Genomic DNA, 17,295 nt, shown 5'->3' with positions numbered 1-17,295 from the left:
CTGCCAAGCCATGTCTTCCCTGGACCGGAAACAAGCTTCTGAGGACCGGTTTCTGACATTGGTGTGGAGTGCAAAAAAAACGATGGATTTAGGCCCAGATCTTCGTACTGGGGTGAATGTAAGACATTGTTCTGCATTCTGTCCATCAACTGTGTTTTTTGCAATTTTCACCCCAAGTGGGCTGGGTATGCCCAGACGTGAGTCCCAAGCTCTCCACATCACTGGAGTCAAGCTATCCAGGCTGAGGAAGGCTGATAGCCAGAAACCAGTCCTTGGATGCTTTATTCCGGTCTAGGAAAGACATGGCTTGGTAGTTCGGGCTGGACTGTTCCCATGAGGCACAGGGTCCAGGCTGATTTGCATATAGCCATTGTCTGAATTGGGGTGGTGGGGAGTGCACAAAAGCGATGGATTTAGGCCCAGATCTTTGTACTGGGGTGAAAGTAAGACATTGTTCTGCTTTCTGTACATCAACTGTGTTTTTTTGCAATTAATTTTGGAATAGTCAGGCTGTGTGTGCCAATACTATTTAATGTTTCTACAAATATCCATCCATTTGACACATCACGCCGATACAACTTTATTTAATTTGAATTATTTGAAGAATCATGTCTTATGATAACATTTCAAACCTAACTGAACAAAGAGCAGAGATGTTTGCTTTTACAGACACTGATGCAACTAAAATATGTGCGCTTATACAAGAAGACATTACACCATTAACATCCAACAAAAGCAAAGAAAACAATATTAAACAACTGTTGTATTTGATGAAACAAGAAACCAACCAAAGGCTGCATGTCAGTACACTGCTTAGGTACCATTGTGTACAAATGATCCCACGTGGCTTAAGCATACCTCTAAAACGATTACTATGCAAGAACAATTCAAAATTTGGTGACAAATGGTATGCCATTCTCAACAAATGCTCTCTTGATTTAATCTTGTTTATCATTGAGGAATTGTGAAATGTTCTTGAGGAATTAACCACCGAAATCAACTAAAATTAAAACTGAATTGGATAATGTGTTAGAGGAAGAAGAACTAACTAAAATCTTGGATGATATCAATAGTCAATTGAACAAATACACTTTGGAAATACAGGCTCGTAAAATCCAAAAGTATAAACGAGATACTATTGCTTAAAAATTAGGAGAAGTGTATACGTGGGCCGAAGTTTTTGCCCGTCGACGACAGAACAAACCATACAACCCTAATTCAGAAACTGAGACATCCTCAACAGAAGGGGAAATACACCCTTGAATACCACTTTCCACTGATACAACCGGAGGTACCACAGATACCACTCAAACACCATCTACATCCATGGTACATTTTTTAGACGAAGTTACAAAAAATGCTGGCAACCCAGGAGAAGCCAAAGGTCCAGAAAAAGACAACTCAGCCGAGAAAACCTTAGTGACTACAGGCAGGCAGGGCCAGGGCAGGAAATGATGGGATATGACAACTTAGTTATAAACACATCATCATACCAACTATCTACAAATGAAATACAGACTCTTCAAAAGGGACAATCGTTTGTACCCATGACTCTTTCCAACACTTTAGAGCTGGAAATCATCTTTTTCAAATGCATGAGAAATTTAGGATTGAGAAATTATTTCGAAAACATGATAACACCTGTACAAACCGAGGAAGACACCTTACTGAAAGTATTGAGACCACAGAGCACGTTTTTGGCTCCAGTCAGTCACAAATGTTTGGACCTCTTCGAGAATATTGTGAAACAAGATCTATCAATCCTTAAATTTCAACAAAAATCCTAACATTGCAAAATGACGATGAAAGAGAAAGCTATCCTACGCAACTTAGCCAACAACCCGGCAATCACTTGTCAAAATGCAGATAAAGGCGGAACCCTTGTTATAATGCATAGCCAATTCTATAAAGAACAAGTGGACAACCACATGAAAGATGTCAACACCAACACGGTTTTAGGCCATAATCCTACCAGTCAATTTAAGAGCATACTCAACAAGATCATTTTGAAGGCTGTTGAAAATGGAGTGATTACTGAAAGAGCACAAAAATACCTAACCCAGACCAACCCGAGATCACCGTCTTTATATATGTTACCAAAGGTACATAAGAATTTACATCAACCACCATTCAGACCTAAAGTCTCTACCAGAGGCAGCATTCATGATCCGATAGGAACATTTCTTGACAGACACTTGCAACATTTTGCAACATGTATCAACACATTCGTAAGACACACTACAGATTTCATTGACAAAATCAGCCACTTGAAGTTCTCTCCTGAAGAAGAAATATGAATGTGTACAGCAGATGTGAAATCACTTTGCACATCAATACCCAATGATTTGGGCATTGAAGTTATTGAAAATGTGCTACTAAGATCTAACATAGATAAAGAATTACAAGTTTTCATCATGGAGCTTTTACACTTCACATTGTATCAAAGTCACTTTAAATGGGACAATAGATGGTATTTACAACCCTCTGGTACATCAATGGGGAATTGCGCAGCCCCAGTATATGCGAATATTTTCATGCACCATTTTGAAGAGAGTTACATCTTGAACAGAGAACCTTGGATTTCACACAGGAGAATGTTCCTCCAATATATTGACGATATATTCATTGTATGGTCAGGATCAAGGGAAGAATTACAGCAATCATTGGAACAAATAAACACCATTGATAAACGTATCCAGTTTACCTTTGAAATCCAACAGGAGGTCATACACTTTTTGGATGTCCAAATACAATGAACACAGGATCAATTCCACACGAACATATTTCGCAAAAGTACAGATAGGAACGGCATTTTACATTTTAATAGTTTTCCCAGACCATGTTTGAAACGCAATTTACCATACTCACAACTGTTACGGGTGGAGAGAATTGTCTCGGACACCACACAAAGTTCCATACAAATAACAGCCATGATGGAGAGGTTTAAAAGACCAGGATACCCCACAGAAATATTACAACAAGTTAAGGAAGGTGTGAAAGGAGAGATCGCAATGAGCTTTTGAAAACTCAACTGAAACAACCACAGAACCATATGGTTATTTTCTCGAAATACTCCACTATGAGCCAACGATATGAAAACATTGTTTTAAAACATTGGCCCATACTCACAGCTGAACCAGATTTCAATGGTATTTTTGCTCAACAACCCATATTTGCCTACACTCGAGGTCCTAACCTCAAAGAATTACTCACCAAAAAAGAAAGTGAACAAAAGAACACAATTTTCAAAGGTTTGCAACCCTGTCAGAATTGTAACAATTGCAATAATGTGATACTTGGATCTAACATCAGTCACCCAATGAAAGGTACTAAAATCAAACTGAATGTGAATGCCACCTGCAATACTGTGAACGTAATATATCTGATCAAGTGCCCATGTGGCTTATGTTATGTCGGAAAAACTACAAGGAAAATCAGAACCTGGATACTAGAACATAAAAGCAACATTCGAACAAGTAACTCTAAATCTAGAATAGCAGCACACTTTATGGATAAAAAACACAGTGTTGCACAACTAAAATGTTTAGTGCTTGAAACTGTTGAAATAAAAGAAGGAATAAATAACAACAATAGACTTCTACAAAGAGAGAACTTTTGGATTTGCTCTCTAAACACGATGCAGCCTAATGGGCTGAATGACAGAATGGAGTTTCTATGTTACCTGTAATTTTGATTTGCTTATGTTTGATGTTTAAAACATTTTTTTAAATATGCTATGAACGACTTAGATGTTTATAATTGAAGAATTTGTATTGCTTAAGTCTTTTCATCTTCACTGAACATCTTTAATTCCATCTCTCACACTTCCTCTTTCCAATCTTCACTAAGTGTTACATTTACACTTAACACATCTATGCTTTTATTATGTCTGGTATTTCTTCTGTTGGAACTTTTTCTGTTCTCGTTTTCACATTTGCCCCTTTTCGAGTACATTTGTGTTCACCCACTTCACTTTTTAGACCCGCTTAAGATGGTCTCCATGTGAGTCCGGTTACGTTATATATTTACTAACCTAAGCGCCTACCTTTGCGGCATCGCGTCCGTTTTGATATTATTGCGACACGATCCTTGAGCTTGGATCAGCTTCACGAAATATGTTCACTCCACGCATTGATTTTAAAATTCGGCATACTATCACACGGACACGATATTTCTGTAATGGTGATATTCTCATAACTGATTCACTGAGAACAGCACCGGTTTACCATAAGTCCACTGTCTGTGGCTTTGTATTCTCTGAGTTTTGAAAAACGCGTTTTTTTCGTATTACAAAGTAAGTGAGTAAAGAAACACGATGGGCATAACTTTACCCTTCCTAATAGTCTTTAATGTTCTCTTTCATTGTTGAACTCTATCCTTTAGGAATAACCTCGTGTCCACATGGTTGTGAGTAACTCTGCTTTACGTTTAGCATGAAACTGCATGCATCTTCAGTCGTCTATATTGCGTCAGATAGTTTTCACTGGCTTCACTTTTTTTTACAATCTTGGGTTTACACTCTTTACCTCACATCTTGAGATCCCTCTCTATATTTCCATTAATTGATATATTGGTTGCATGACATTGTGGCTTGTTTTATTGTTTTTATGAGTATCCTTCGGTGTAGCGGTCATTCTGAGACTTTGTCAATGTGTGCACTTGATGAACACTTTGCTTATGAATCTCATACCTTGGTAATACTATTCACCTTTATGTAAATCAATTGAACTTCCATAAGCACTTAGTTGAACATGATGTAAAGATGCTATACCTATCCTGATGGTAAGCGCATGTTATTGATTTGATTTTCAGATGATACCCATGAAGAAGGGCACTTAGTTGCCCGAAATGCATCGGGAATGTGTTGTTGACTACTCTATGGATTATTCAAATTGAGTTGTTTGAGATCATTAGTTGAATTCACACAAAAGAACGAAAAAAACGAACCTGCTCAATAAATGTTTTCCTTTCAACCAGACTGTTTATAGAATGATACAACTGTTATTTTCAACTGTATATGCCCTTATGGATTTCAGGGCTGTGCACTGAGGGACATCCCCTAATCAGTAGATTCATCTTGAGTTTGCATTCCCAGAATTACCATTAGTGTTAGACCTAGGAATACGTCACAATGCTACACTTTTCCAGGGGATGCATAACAAGGAGAAATATTTGTATGTCTTCTCATTTTGTGCTCTTCCTCCATGTGCTACATTATGCAGTACACATAGAAAGAGGGAAAAGCCTCAGAGAATTGTTTCTGTGCAGGACGATGCCCCTTCCTGCACAAAAACCATCCTGCCTATAGCACAGACACGCTTCCAACATGGTTCAAGAGTACCTGCTTCGAAGCTAGGCAGCAGTTTGTGAACCAGCGCACGCAGTGAGCAGGAATGGATTGTACTATGTTAAATATGGCACATTCCTGCCCACCCCCTTTCACTCAGCTCAGCAAAGTGGCTTGCTGAGTTGCGTGAATATTCTATAAATATGCCCCACATTATTTCTAATTATGTTTATGTACCTTTACTGAAAGCATTACTCTGTGCTTATATATCCCTGTTTCTTCCATATGTGTATCTGTATATCTTTGCCCCTCTTCTTTAAAGTAACTTAACTTGTCAACACTCCGAATTACAACAAACAGCAATTTAAGGGCAAAATCGAGAGTAATCATAAACAATAGAGGTCAATTTTTGGGAAGTTTTCGCGACCAGGCTGATGAATGTGCTTAACTGTGTTTGTGAATAACAATCAACACTTTCTGTAATACTTCAATGGAGAGCTGGTACAATGTTTTTCTGCACCCTCTGTAATAAGGCAACTGAGAATGAGTTAGAAGTCTTGTGCTATGCTTACACGTTTTGTCTACCAGGAAATTAGAGGGCATAGACTTGGGAAAACTAGTTGATTGAGTGTCATAATTGCTTAGAAAGTGAACCCCTAATTAAAATGAATACCCCCACCTGCAGAACTACAGTATAGTCTCTCCAGCGATTTAAACAGCTATCTGACATCGCAAAAATGTATGTCCCTAAAGCCCTACTGATTTCCATTTTATGAAGTGTGATTAATAGTTTGCTTTGGGGTTTAATGCTTCAAAATATTCAGGCTGTATTTATCCAAGAGTAAAAAGCTAGTCTCAGCTTGATGTTTTTCTCTGATCTAAATCGCAATCAGTAGCAAGACAAATATGAACAACTCTTCAATTATTTAACATTTCTACTTACATTCTTTCTTCTACTGCAATTGCATGTGCTCTAGTTTTATATGTGTAGCTATTAATTTGACCCCAAATATATTCGATATACTCTATTAGTACACATGAGGAGTATTGATTAACAACTCTAGATTAGGAACTGTGAATTTAACAGGATAAAGGCAACTATTGCGCTATTACCGTTACAAAAACATTTTACATCCGTGCCCATTGAAAATAAAACATTTAAGCCCAAAAGATTGCTGATCTGAAATCTTGATTTGATTTGATTTGATTCACTGTACATCCTTTGCTGTCAGCTTACCTCTCTTTTATTTTCTGGGTCTGTTGAACCTCATCAATGTCCATGCGCACCTTATATTTGATATGAGCAGGAATTTCATTTGTTGTGTTCTCCATATTCTGAAACACAATTGCAGCCCAGAACTTCTTTTTTTCAATCAATTGCAATGATCTGTTCACCAGGTCCCATTCCGAGGCGGCTGGTTCAAATTTGTCCAGAGTGAGGCACTTTAATTGAAGATGAGTGAAGGAAAAGGGAGATTTAATTGTGATAATTAAAGTAGCATATACTTTAGGGGACAGTGAGCCTACTGTGTACAAGGTATATTACTTCTTCAGGTTTCAAAGTGTTTAACAACAACAATGTGAAATGTTCACAATCTAGAGCATAGAAATATTGATAGCAAAAGATTTATGAATTTCAGTTTGCTAAAAAAGCTTAACAATAACTATGAATTAACAATAATTCAATGCTGCTAAGGAAGGTTTATTTCTGTCATCAGCAAAGTCGCTTTTAGGGCAGAAGAAACAACCAAGCAATATCAAAAGTGATTCTGGAGCTGTGCCCGACTAACCAGGACACTAGGCTCTTGGTCTAATATAAAGAACCAGCCTGTTAAGTCTCCTTGACACTAGTGTCAGTGCGCAGCTCCTCCGCTATGGCGGAGGAGCATCGCCCCACTGCTTTTAAGCAGTGCACTGCAAAGTAAAGGAAACAAAATGATAATAACTTTGAGTTATTATCATTTTATGTTCCTTGCTGCTTTGCTGGCGGGTGGGCGGGGCTGCTCTGCTCTCGGAGCAGGGCAGGGGAGGAGTGGCTTGCCCACTCCTGAGTACACAATGACTGTTTGGTCGGCCTTCTCGGGCTGCCCAAACCAGTCATGCACACTTTCTCCGTTCTCCATGCAGGAGTCATTACTGCCTGCGTGGAGAACAAGGCCAGGCCCCCAGTCCCTGGTTGAGTGTCGAACCAGGACCCACAAAACCAATCACAACGCTGCAGTGCAGAGGTGTGATTTTTCAGGGGGGCCTGGGTGCTTACCAATCACAACGCTGCATTACAGAATTGAGATTTGTCAGGGGAGCCTTTTCTGTTCTTCCTGTGCTTTGGTCTGACTGGAAGAGCAAGAACAGAGACGAGGGCACAGCAAGGTAAGTTGCTTTTAATTTTTTTTTCACTCTTTCCCCAACACCCCCAACACCGCTCACAACCCCTTGCACCCGCACTCGCCCCGACACCCGTGAATAATGCTGCCGCCACTGTCTCCTGGGTAGCTTTGTTTAGTAGCTAAGACCTAACCTGAAGGTTGTGCCACTAATACTGAGAACAGATACATGCAAGATACACTGTACAACATGAACATCTTACCTGTACCATCACTTTAAGTATATACATATATGCATATTTAAAACACTGAGAGAACAATGGAAACCAAACTATAGAAATACCACAAGTATATAATAATAATAATGATGATGATGGTGATAATAATAATAATAATAATAATAATAATAATAATAATAATAATAATAATAATAATAATAATAATAATTGTTAGAAATTGGTTTTCTGGTTGGCAGAGTTGTGCACCCTATCAAGACAGGAACCACACTCCTAGTCAGGGTAAGCCACAACACGCCTCAAATTACCCTGTGCTCACCCATGGGTAGCTTGGCACAGAGCAGTCAGGCTTAACTTAAGAGGTAATGTTTAAAGTATTTGTGTAACACTTCAAACAGTAACATAGTGGAAACACCACAAAAAAAATTCAAACCAGTTTTTAAAAATGTATTATTTTTCTATTGACAAAACAAAATCAAAATGACTAAAATTGGCTAAGTATAACAGGGGATATGAATTTTGAAAGAATGAATTGTAATGCAGCGCTTAAAAACATAAAGTTTCAACTGAGGCTATCTGATTGCACTAGACAGGGTAAAATCCAAAATTACAGGCTGACTGCAAAGGAGCATGGGTGGGATACAGGGACCAGTCTTGGCACTCTGAAAAAGTAAAAAAAATTGCGTAAACGTCGAGGGCAATGCAGGGAGAAAAGATGACGAAGCGTCATTGTCGTTCCTTACGATGGAGGTGATGTACTGATTCCAAGCTGCCCAAAGTCGAAGATATGTAGGGAATGAAGGCAATGTGTTGAGCAGTCAGTGAACCGATGTACTTGAACCTAGCAGCTGCAGTGATATATTGTCGTCGATGGGGGTGCACCAGTTATGAGCTGAGGAAAGTCATAGATGCATTGAGCAGTTGGCAAAACGATGTACTCGATCCTTGCAGCGATGCACAGTTGTCAGGGGAGATGCACCATTTTGGAGTGGGCCAACAGCGTTGATGCATTGATTTGTGCTGGAACAGCACTTAATGCCCACTTCAAAGGGCTCAGACCTGAGTTGGCAGTACTTCACAGGGCAAGACTTGCAGCAAATAAAGTCCAGGTACTGTAACAGAGTGAGTTGAATTCTTTGATGCCCCTGGGACGTAGAACAGGGGCAAGCCATCTTGCTTTTGGAGTCACTCTGCATTCAAATGATTTGGGTTCAGTCCTTCTCAGTCAGCCCAGTCACTCAGGTCAGAGGAGAACAGAGACCAGGGCAGCACAGCAGAAAATCAGTTCTTTCAGAGCAGTCTTCCTCCTGACAGATTGTCATATTATGACTTTGGCGGTTTAGGAGCAGGCCGCCATGCAAACAAGCTGCTGCCATACCACCAGAGCCATAAAGAGACTGCCTGCCGGATTCCAATTGAAATCCAGGTCGGGCAGTCCTGGGGCAGCTGGACCATGGTGATGCAGGGCTAAGGCTCATATGTGAGCCTTATCAAGGCACCGCAATGGTAACGCCATTACAAGTTCCTACAGGGTGGGTTTTGTGTTCTTCTCGCTAATCTGGCTGGTCGTTGTGAATGTTGAGGTGCAGTGTTGTTGCAGCTTTTGTCACTGGAATGTCTACTCTACATCTCATGAGCGATAGTTGCGGGGGTCCTCTGTGGGATGTTTTTTGCGGCTGCTATGTGGTAATGATGGGGAGCAATAATGAAGTGGTAGAAGGGTGTTTGGGATAAAGAAAGTGTGAAGTAGTAAGAGGAAGGAAGAGGCAGTATTGTGGAGAGAGGAAGTCTGAAGGGGAGTACAGCGGAAGGACAGCTAGGAAAGAAGTGAGCTGGAGAGATTACATTTCTTACTGTTCTGTCTACTTTCTTCCTTGTTATATCGCCACACTGCTCACCTCTTACTTCCTAGGTTTATCACCACTGTCCAAATTTCACTCTCTGCACACCCCAGATGTATTTCTCCACTTTCCCCTCAACCTCACTATATTTACCACTTGTGTTCTCATCCTACACTGTATTTTATCAATCCCCTCTTTTTGCCTGCTGCATTAATCCAGTTTTTCATACATCCTGCTTTCTCCCTCTTCTCTCAACTTCCTTTCTCCACTGTATCTCTGCACCTGTCTGCATCTAGTTATCTTCCATCTTGCACATCTCCCCAATAATTTTCACCTTTACTTCTTGGGTCTTGTTTCTCTCTTACCTGCCTCTGTGTATCTCTACATCTATCCTTGTATTCCACCACAAACCTCTCCTCCCGCTTCCTCTTTATACTCGGTCCACCTTTCATCCTCTTTACACTCTCCCATGAATATCTGTTTTTCTTTCAGTTTTATCATTCTTTCCTCTGTCTTTCTATTCAGTTCTCAACACTCCTATCCTACACCATTTATCATTTGATAGCCTTTTATCCTATTTTGCCACTCTCCCCATGTCCTCTCTGTTTTCCATCTCTCTCCTGTACCTTTTCATTCACTCTTCTATTTCCCCATCCTCTTTTTTTCTCTTTACTCATTGTAGCTCTCCAGCCTACTATATGCTTTCCCCTGCACCCCTTGCTTCTTCATTTTATCTATTCTCTAGTGGTTAACGTTCTCTCCTCTATCTCCCCACGCTCCACTCTCAGTGAATCCACATCTGTATCCTCTTTTCTGTTCTGTATAGCTATTTTCTCCCTATCCTCTCTTGTCTCTCCCCACTGTCCTCTTTTCTTTATACCCTGGCTCCATCCAATCTCCACTTATCCCATTCACTTCATTATCTATGTATTATTCTCTCTCTCTCTTTTCTCCCCTATACCTCTCCATTTTCTTCTCTTTTCTTTCCTTGTGACTCTCCAGCCCAACCAGTGCACTCTCCACACTGCCTTAACCTTGCTCCCTTGTTATCTCCATATATTTGCCTCCCTAAGTACCCTCTCTCCCCCTCACCCAGCCAGACCCTAGCAGGCACTCTAAAGTAAAAAAAATGCTTGATAAGTAAACTGGCTTTGTTGTAGGGTGCCACACCCTTATCTTCTGTGTCACAGTGCCACTGCACAGTCCAGACCAACGATAGTTATGTGCCTGGGAACTACGCAAAAAGATGGATTTTCTACAAATGGTCCTTAATGTTTATACTAAAATATTGAAAAGATTTGAAGGCGGCATTGAGAGTTGACTAAAGGTTTATATGATACTGAAAACGTTAGCCTATGAAATTTGAGGTAGAGAAAATTAAGCGACATGACACGTAAAATAGACAGCCCTTCAAACATCTCCTTCACAAATATTAACCATAAATCAATACCTGTTGTTGCTAAACTATTGCACCCTACTGCCCATAGGTTTTCCAGACCAAAAGCTATCCTTAGAGGTAATTTTATCATTGTGCCTGGACGATCATCAGACATATTTTTGAGGCTTTTAATAAAGAAAAATTGTTAAAAAAAAGTATGTTCTATGAGTTACGTCTATATTCTTGGATGAGTTTTTATAATTCAGTTTATAGTGTTAAAATTGGTTCCATGATTAAATAACGTTAACAAAAATATAGTTAACAAAAATATAGTTGTAAAAATATTCACTACAAAAATATCGAATCCCTATACTTAAACAGGTAAGTACAACAATATCGACTCAAAAATATAGATGTAAAAAATATAGATGTAAAAAATATGGACTTTAAAAAATAATATAACTTAAATTAAATAATTAAATAATATTAATATTATTAACAAAATAAATTAATTTACATTTATATTTTAACTAATTATAACAAATAAACTTAATTTAATGAATATAAACACAATAAATGTGTACACATACATACATTTTCTTAATTACATTTTCTTATTATCTTTATTTAATTTATAAACTTTAATAATTATATAAAAATCAAATAAACACATATATAAAACATTTTGAACAAAAAATAATATTCTATATTTAATTAACACATTAAAGTATTAAAAAATTATTAATACATACATTTAATAACAAAATACAAACATTAGTAGTGAAAACATTTGATAGCAAAGGGGTAAAAATTACTATTCCCACTCCAAAGAGTGCAACAGTAGGTAAAGCGTTGGATAGCGTAGGGGTAAAAATTACTATTCCCAGTCCAGAGGATGCAACAGTAGGAAAAGCGCTGTATAGCGTAGGGGTAAAAATTACTATTCCCACGCCAAAGGGTGCAAAAGTAGGGAAAGTGTTGGATAGCGTAGGGGTAAAAATTACTATTCCCACACCAGTGAGTGCAACAGCAGGGAAATCGTTGGATAGCGTAGAAGTAAAAATTACTATTCCCACTCCAGAGAGTGCAACAGTAGGGAAAGCGTTGGATAGCGTAGGGGTAAAAATTACTATTCCCACTCCAGACAGTGCAACAGTAGGGAAAGCGCTGTATAGCGTAGGGGTAAAAATTACTATTCCCACTCCAGAGGGTGCAACAGTAGAGAAAGCGTTGGATAGCGTAGGGGTAAACATTACTATTCCCATTCCAAAGGGTGCAACAGTAGGGAAAGCGTTGGATAGCGTAGGGGTAAAAATTACTATTCCCACTCCAGTGAGTGCACCAGTAGAGAAAGCATTGGATAGCGTAGGAGTAAAAATTATTATTCCCACTCCAGTGAGTGCAACAGTAGGGAAAGCGTTGGATAGCGTATGGGTAAAAATTCCTATTCCCACTCCAAAGGGTGCAACAGTAGGGAAAGCGCTGGATAGCATAGGGGTAAAAATTACTATTCCCACTCCAGACAGTGCAACAGTAGGAAAAGCGCTGGATAGCGTAGGGGTAAAAATACTATTCCCACTCCAGAGGGTGCAACAGTAGGAAAAGCGTTGGATAGCGTAGGGGTAAAAATTACTATTCCCACTCCAGAGAGTACAACAGTAGGGAAAACGTTGGATAGGGTAGGCGTAAAAATTACTATTCCCACTCCAGAGAGTGCAACAGTGGGGAAAGCGTTGGATAGCGTAGGGGTAAAAATTACTATTCCCACTCCAGAGAGTGCAACAGTAGGGAAAGCGTTGGATAGCGTAGGGGTAAAAATTACTATTCCCACTCCAGACAGTGCAACAGTAGGAAAAGCGCTGGATAGTGTAGGGGTAAAAATTACTATTCCCACTCCAGAGAGTGCAACAGTAGGGAAAACGTTGGATAGCGTAGGGGTAAAATTTACTATTCCCACTCCAGAGAGTGCAACAGTAGGGAAAGCGTTGGATAGCGTAGGGGTAAAAATGACTATTCCGACTCCAGAGAGTGCAACAGTAGGGAAAGCGTTGGATAGCGTAGGGGTGAAAATTACTATTCCCCCTCCAGAGAGTGCAACAGTAGGGAAAGCGTTGGATAGCGTAGGGGTAAAATTGACTATTCCCACTCCAGTGAGTACAATAGTAAGGAAAGCACTGGAACACAAAACAATAAAAAAACTAACTATCAAATGTTTCTTTTAATTTAATTTCCAATATAAACATAATTGATATATACATTTAAATATTTTATTATTAACAAAGATAATAACAAATAATGAATTACACATCATTTTAAACTATAACATCCACCACACACACCTAAAATTAATTACACAATTACATTTAATATTTACTAATTAACTAATGAAAATTTATGTATTTTTTTAATTAATTAATTAATTAATTATCAGCTTTCACACCATAAACACTTAAAAACACCACAACACACACCTACATTTAATAAAACATATACAATTAATAATTACTAATTAATTAATGGTAATTCATTAAAACATTATTTATTAATTAATCAATAATAAATTAATTAGTTACCACCCTTCACACCATTTACACGTATGAACTCCCCAACACACACCTAAAATTAATTAAACAATTAACATAATTAATTATTAATTGACTAATTGATATTAATTAACAACTAATTATTACACCATTATTAAATATTTAACACATTAATTAATCAATTAATTTTATATAATTAAATTACTTCCCACCCTATTCCCCTATAAACCCACAACCCGCTACGGAAGTAATAACACAAAATTAAACATAAAAAACATTAATAACTAATATAATTCTAAAACATATAATAAAATAACAAGCATTTCTCATTTAAAACACTAAAATACATAACATTATTAATAAATCGATATTTTTGTAAACTATATTTTTGTAAATGATATTTATTACAACTATATTATTGTTATCGATATGACATACCTGTCAGTCGATATTCTGGTCAAACTATATTTTTGTTGTCGATATTTGTTCCACTCGATATTTCTGCGGAGATATTAATGTAAGATGATATTTCTACGTCGATATTACTACTCTGCACCGTTGAAATTAACCATGGACAGAGAAAAGCGGACCTTTTTCGTCCTATAACAAGGCATTTTTGAAAGACGTAATAAGGGTAATCAAAAAAGTAGTTAACTGGACAGCCATTGTTGAGAATTAGCCGCACTTGTGTATCCTGTAATAAGAAATCGCCCCTAGCAAGAATACTATTGGTTCACACAGGTATCTGTCTTGAACTCATTGTTAAATTTCTATTACCTGGATATACAAAATCCAATCTGAGATCTAAGTATAGTAGCACAACTACAAGTAATGCATTGCCGTTTGTAATTTAGCTGATGTAACTGTAACCTCAAATCGGAAAACCAGGATTGGTAACTATCAGCAGTTCTGGTCTTGTATGGGAACACCTCCCTCTGGTGTTAGCGCAGTGTAGCACTCCTCAGCTCTACATTTGCTTGTTATTTATACCCTAAGGGGCACATTTATGAAGGGTTTGCATCGCGTTTTCACCATGCAATTTGGTGTATGTGTGACACAAACTCTAAAATGCGATTTATCAAGCCACTCAAGGCTACTTTCCAAGTAGCTTGCTAAATTAGGGGTAACGTAACGCTCTGGAAAGGCATTCCATGGGTGTTGCGTTCACATTCCCAAGCAACTACCTTGGATTATGATGCATTCCAAGATTTGTATTATGATGTGGAAGATGCACTGCTTTGTTTTGTGTCAAGGTAATCATAAAGTTGGAGAGTTAATGGGTTTTTGGTGGTGCTCAACCTGGAGGCGTCGAGGGTCCAACGGCGCCGGTTGAAATAGTTATAAACGTGAGACTAGAGGTGCTCTAGTTGCATCCCATGGTTGGCACTCATCATTGTTTGTCTTTCCTTATGATAAGAAAACGACTTTCATTCAATGTTTCAGAAGTTAATCTTTTATTATGTTTCTTAATTCAAAATTCCATGTTTGGAGATTCAGTTCAATAAATCTTTTCGAAGTTCATTACAGATCATGGTAGTCATTTGTAGAACTCAGGCACTGTCATTTGTGTGGGTCCAAAGCCTCTGCTTCCACCGGCGTTCCACAGGAGACGATCACCGGCCGAACAAACCCGTTCCATACTTCTTCCAGGTTAGTGGTTACAACCCCACTTTCATTAGACGCGAGCACTACGGAGCACCGCACGCCCAGAGGCGCTGACGGTTCTTTTTTTATCTTTCCCTCCTTAGATCACGCGATCCCCCTGATCAACAGGCATGTAAGTGCAAGTTAAATCTAACGGTCCGTTTTCTCACGTAAATTGGTAATCTCGGCATTCCATATATATTTTTTTAAACATCATGTATAAATGCCAACCAATATGACTTTTTTACGTTATTACCTTGGATATCAATGTTGCCATACCCAGCCTTCATTTGTACCGATTTTTTAAATATGTACTCCTCACCACACACAAACGTCACCCACTATGACCTGTTCTTGTAACTATCATGTTATGCTGATACATTTTGCATTTTGTTTTGCATCGTTTTTGTATACATTCACCTCTAGGTCTCAGATTAATTTATGTTATTACTGTTATTTCTAGTGTCAATTCCCTGACGAAGGGCTTGTCATCAATGCCCGAAATGCATTGGACCCACACAAATGACAGTGCCTGAGTTCTACAAATGACTACCATGATCTGTAATGAACTTCGAAAAGATTTATTGAACTGAATCTCCAAACATGGAATTTTGAATTAAGAAACATAATAAAAGATTAACTTCTGAAACATTGAATGAAAGTCGTTTTCTTATCATAAGGAAAGACAAACAATGATGAGTGCCAACCATGGGATGCAACTAGAGCACCTCTAGTCTCACGTTTAAAGCATTCCAAGATTTAACATTTCTGGTAGACCAGGGAATGCGCCAAAATGCAATGTCTTCCCAGGTGACGCATAACAAGGAGAAATACCTTCATTTAACCTCATTACTTCCTCTTTCTATGTGTGCTGCATTGTGCAGCACACATAGCGGAATATGCATAGGAGATTGTTTTTGTGCAGGAAGGTGGCCCTTTCTGCACCAAAGCAATCCTGCATGCAACACAGGCACTCTTCCACCATGGTGCAAGGGAAAAGGGCGCCAGCTTTGGAAAGGACAGGAATTTGCTGTATTGAAATAAATCTGGTGCATTCCTGCCCTGTTCCTGTAACGCAACAAGGTGACTTGCTGCGTTGTATTACCGTTTCAAAAATATGGCCCTAATTCTTTTTGTCTTTCACATTCACTTGCTTTAGATCCAATATTGGTGTTGGGGTGACAGTTAAGTGCAGAGCGTGGTCCTCAAGTGTGGCCAAGGTGCCAGGATATTAATTCCTCACGAGGCTTCATTCTATCTATATCACAGAAACATCACACACAAGAGGATATTCACGGTGAGAATCTTCCCGTCTTAAGCCTCGAATCTTCAAGCAGAAATGTGCAGCAGAAGGAGGATTATTTAGAAGTAGTTTCAACAAAAGTCTGAATTTCCAGGGACAATTCCTCATGAATTCGCCGGAATCTCATGCCACCTTTCAGTAAATATTAGTGTAGCTCTTTACAGCATGTATAACATGTTTTATTCACCTCGACAGTAAACACCAGGGTTTCTGTCTTTCCCTTCTTTATGTGATTCTAAATCATCCTCATTTGGCATTCTTTTTTGAGAGAGATGGAATACTTTCCAAGGGCTGCTGCACCTGAGCCTCATAATAATGAGCTCGTCTCTATAGCTGCAGTATGTGTTTGTTTTTGTCTTCCTGATGCGCTATTCCACAGCACAGCAGGTCTCTGAAACTAGTATCTCTAAGAAGAGTGGTGAATACCCATGGAGAAAAGTATATGGGCTTCACAAATAGTAAAGTACACACCTACGAACACCATGCTGTACGTTTGTGTGATTTAGAGGCTGCACAGCAAGCATACACATTGAAATATCTACCAATGCGAGGTTCTTATCATATACTTTTTTCAATTGTTCCAGTTTTGTATTCTATCTATAGTGCAAATCTTTTGACTTTAATACTGATAGCACAAATACGCTTTTGTTGCTATATTATTTGGATTCTCACACTCTCTCTTTACTGTAGCCTTCGATTTATGTATTCCTGTGCTGCAATGTGAATATAGTGAGAGTGG

General features: G+C 38.6%; 1 protein-coding gene across 2 annotated transcripts in view; it reads right to left on the bottom strand.

The window, feature by feature from the left end:
* Window positions 1-17,295, bottom strand: part of LOC147727632 (phospholipid-transporting ATPase ABCA1-like) — a 2,839,360-nt gene that overhangs the window by 1,838,937 nt on the left and 983,128 nt on the right. For both annotated transcript variants that reach the window (XM_086961649.1, XM_086961650.1), the window contains exon 13: window positions 6,525-6,730. In XM_086961649.1, the coding sequence (XP_086817775.1) occupies window positions 6,525-6,730 (206 nt within the window). The remainder of the gene's footprint in view (window positions 1-6,524; window positions 6,731-17,295) is intronic.

Source organism: Lissotriton vulgaris, chromosome 3_1 (genome assembly GCF_964263255.1).
Source record: "Lissotriton vulgaris chromosome 3_1, aLisVul1.2, whole genome shotgun sequence".
NCBI lineage: Eukaryota > Metazoa > Chordata > Amphibia > Caudata > Salamandridae > Lissotriton > Lissotriton vulgaris.
The sequence above is the reverse complement of the archived record's forward strand: the minus strand, read 5'-3'. Positions and strand labels throughout refer to the sequence as shown.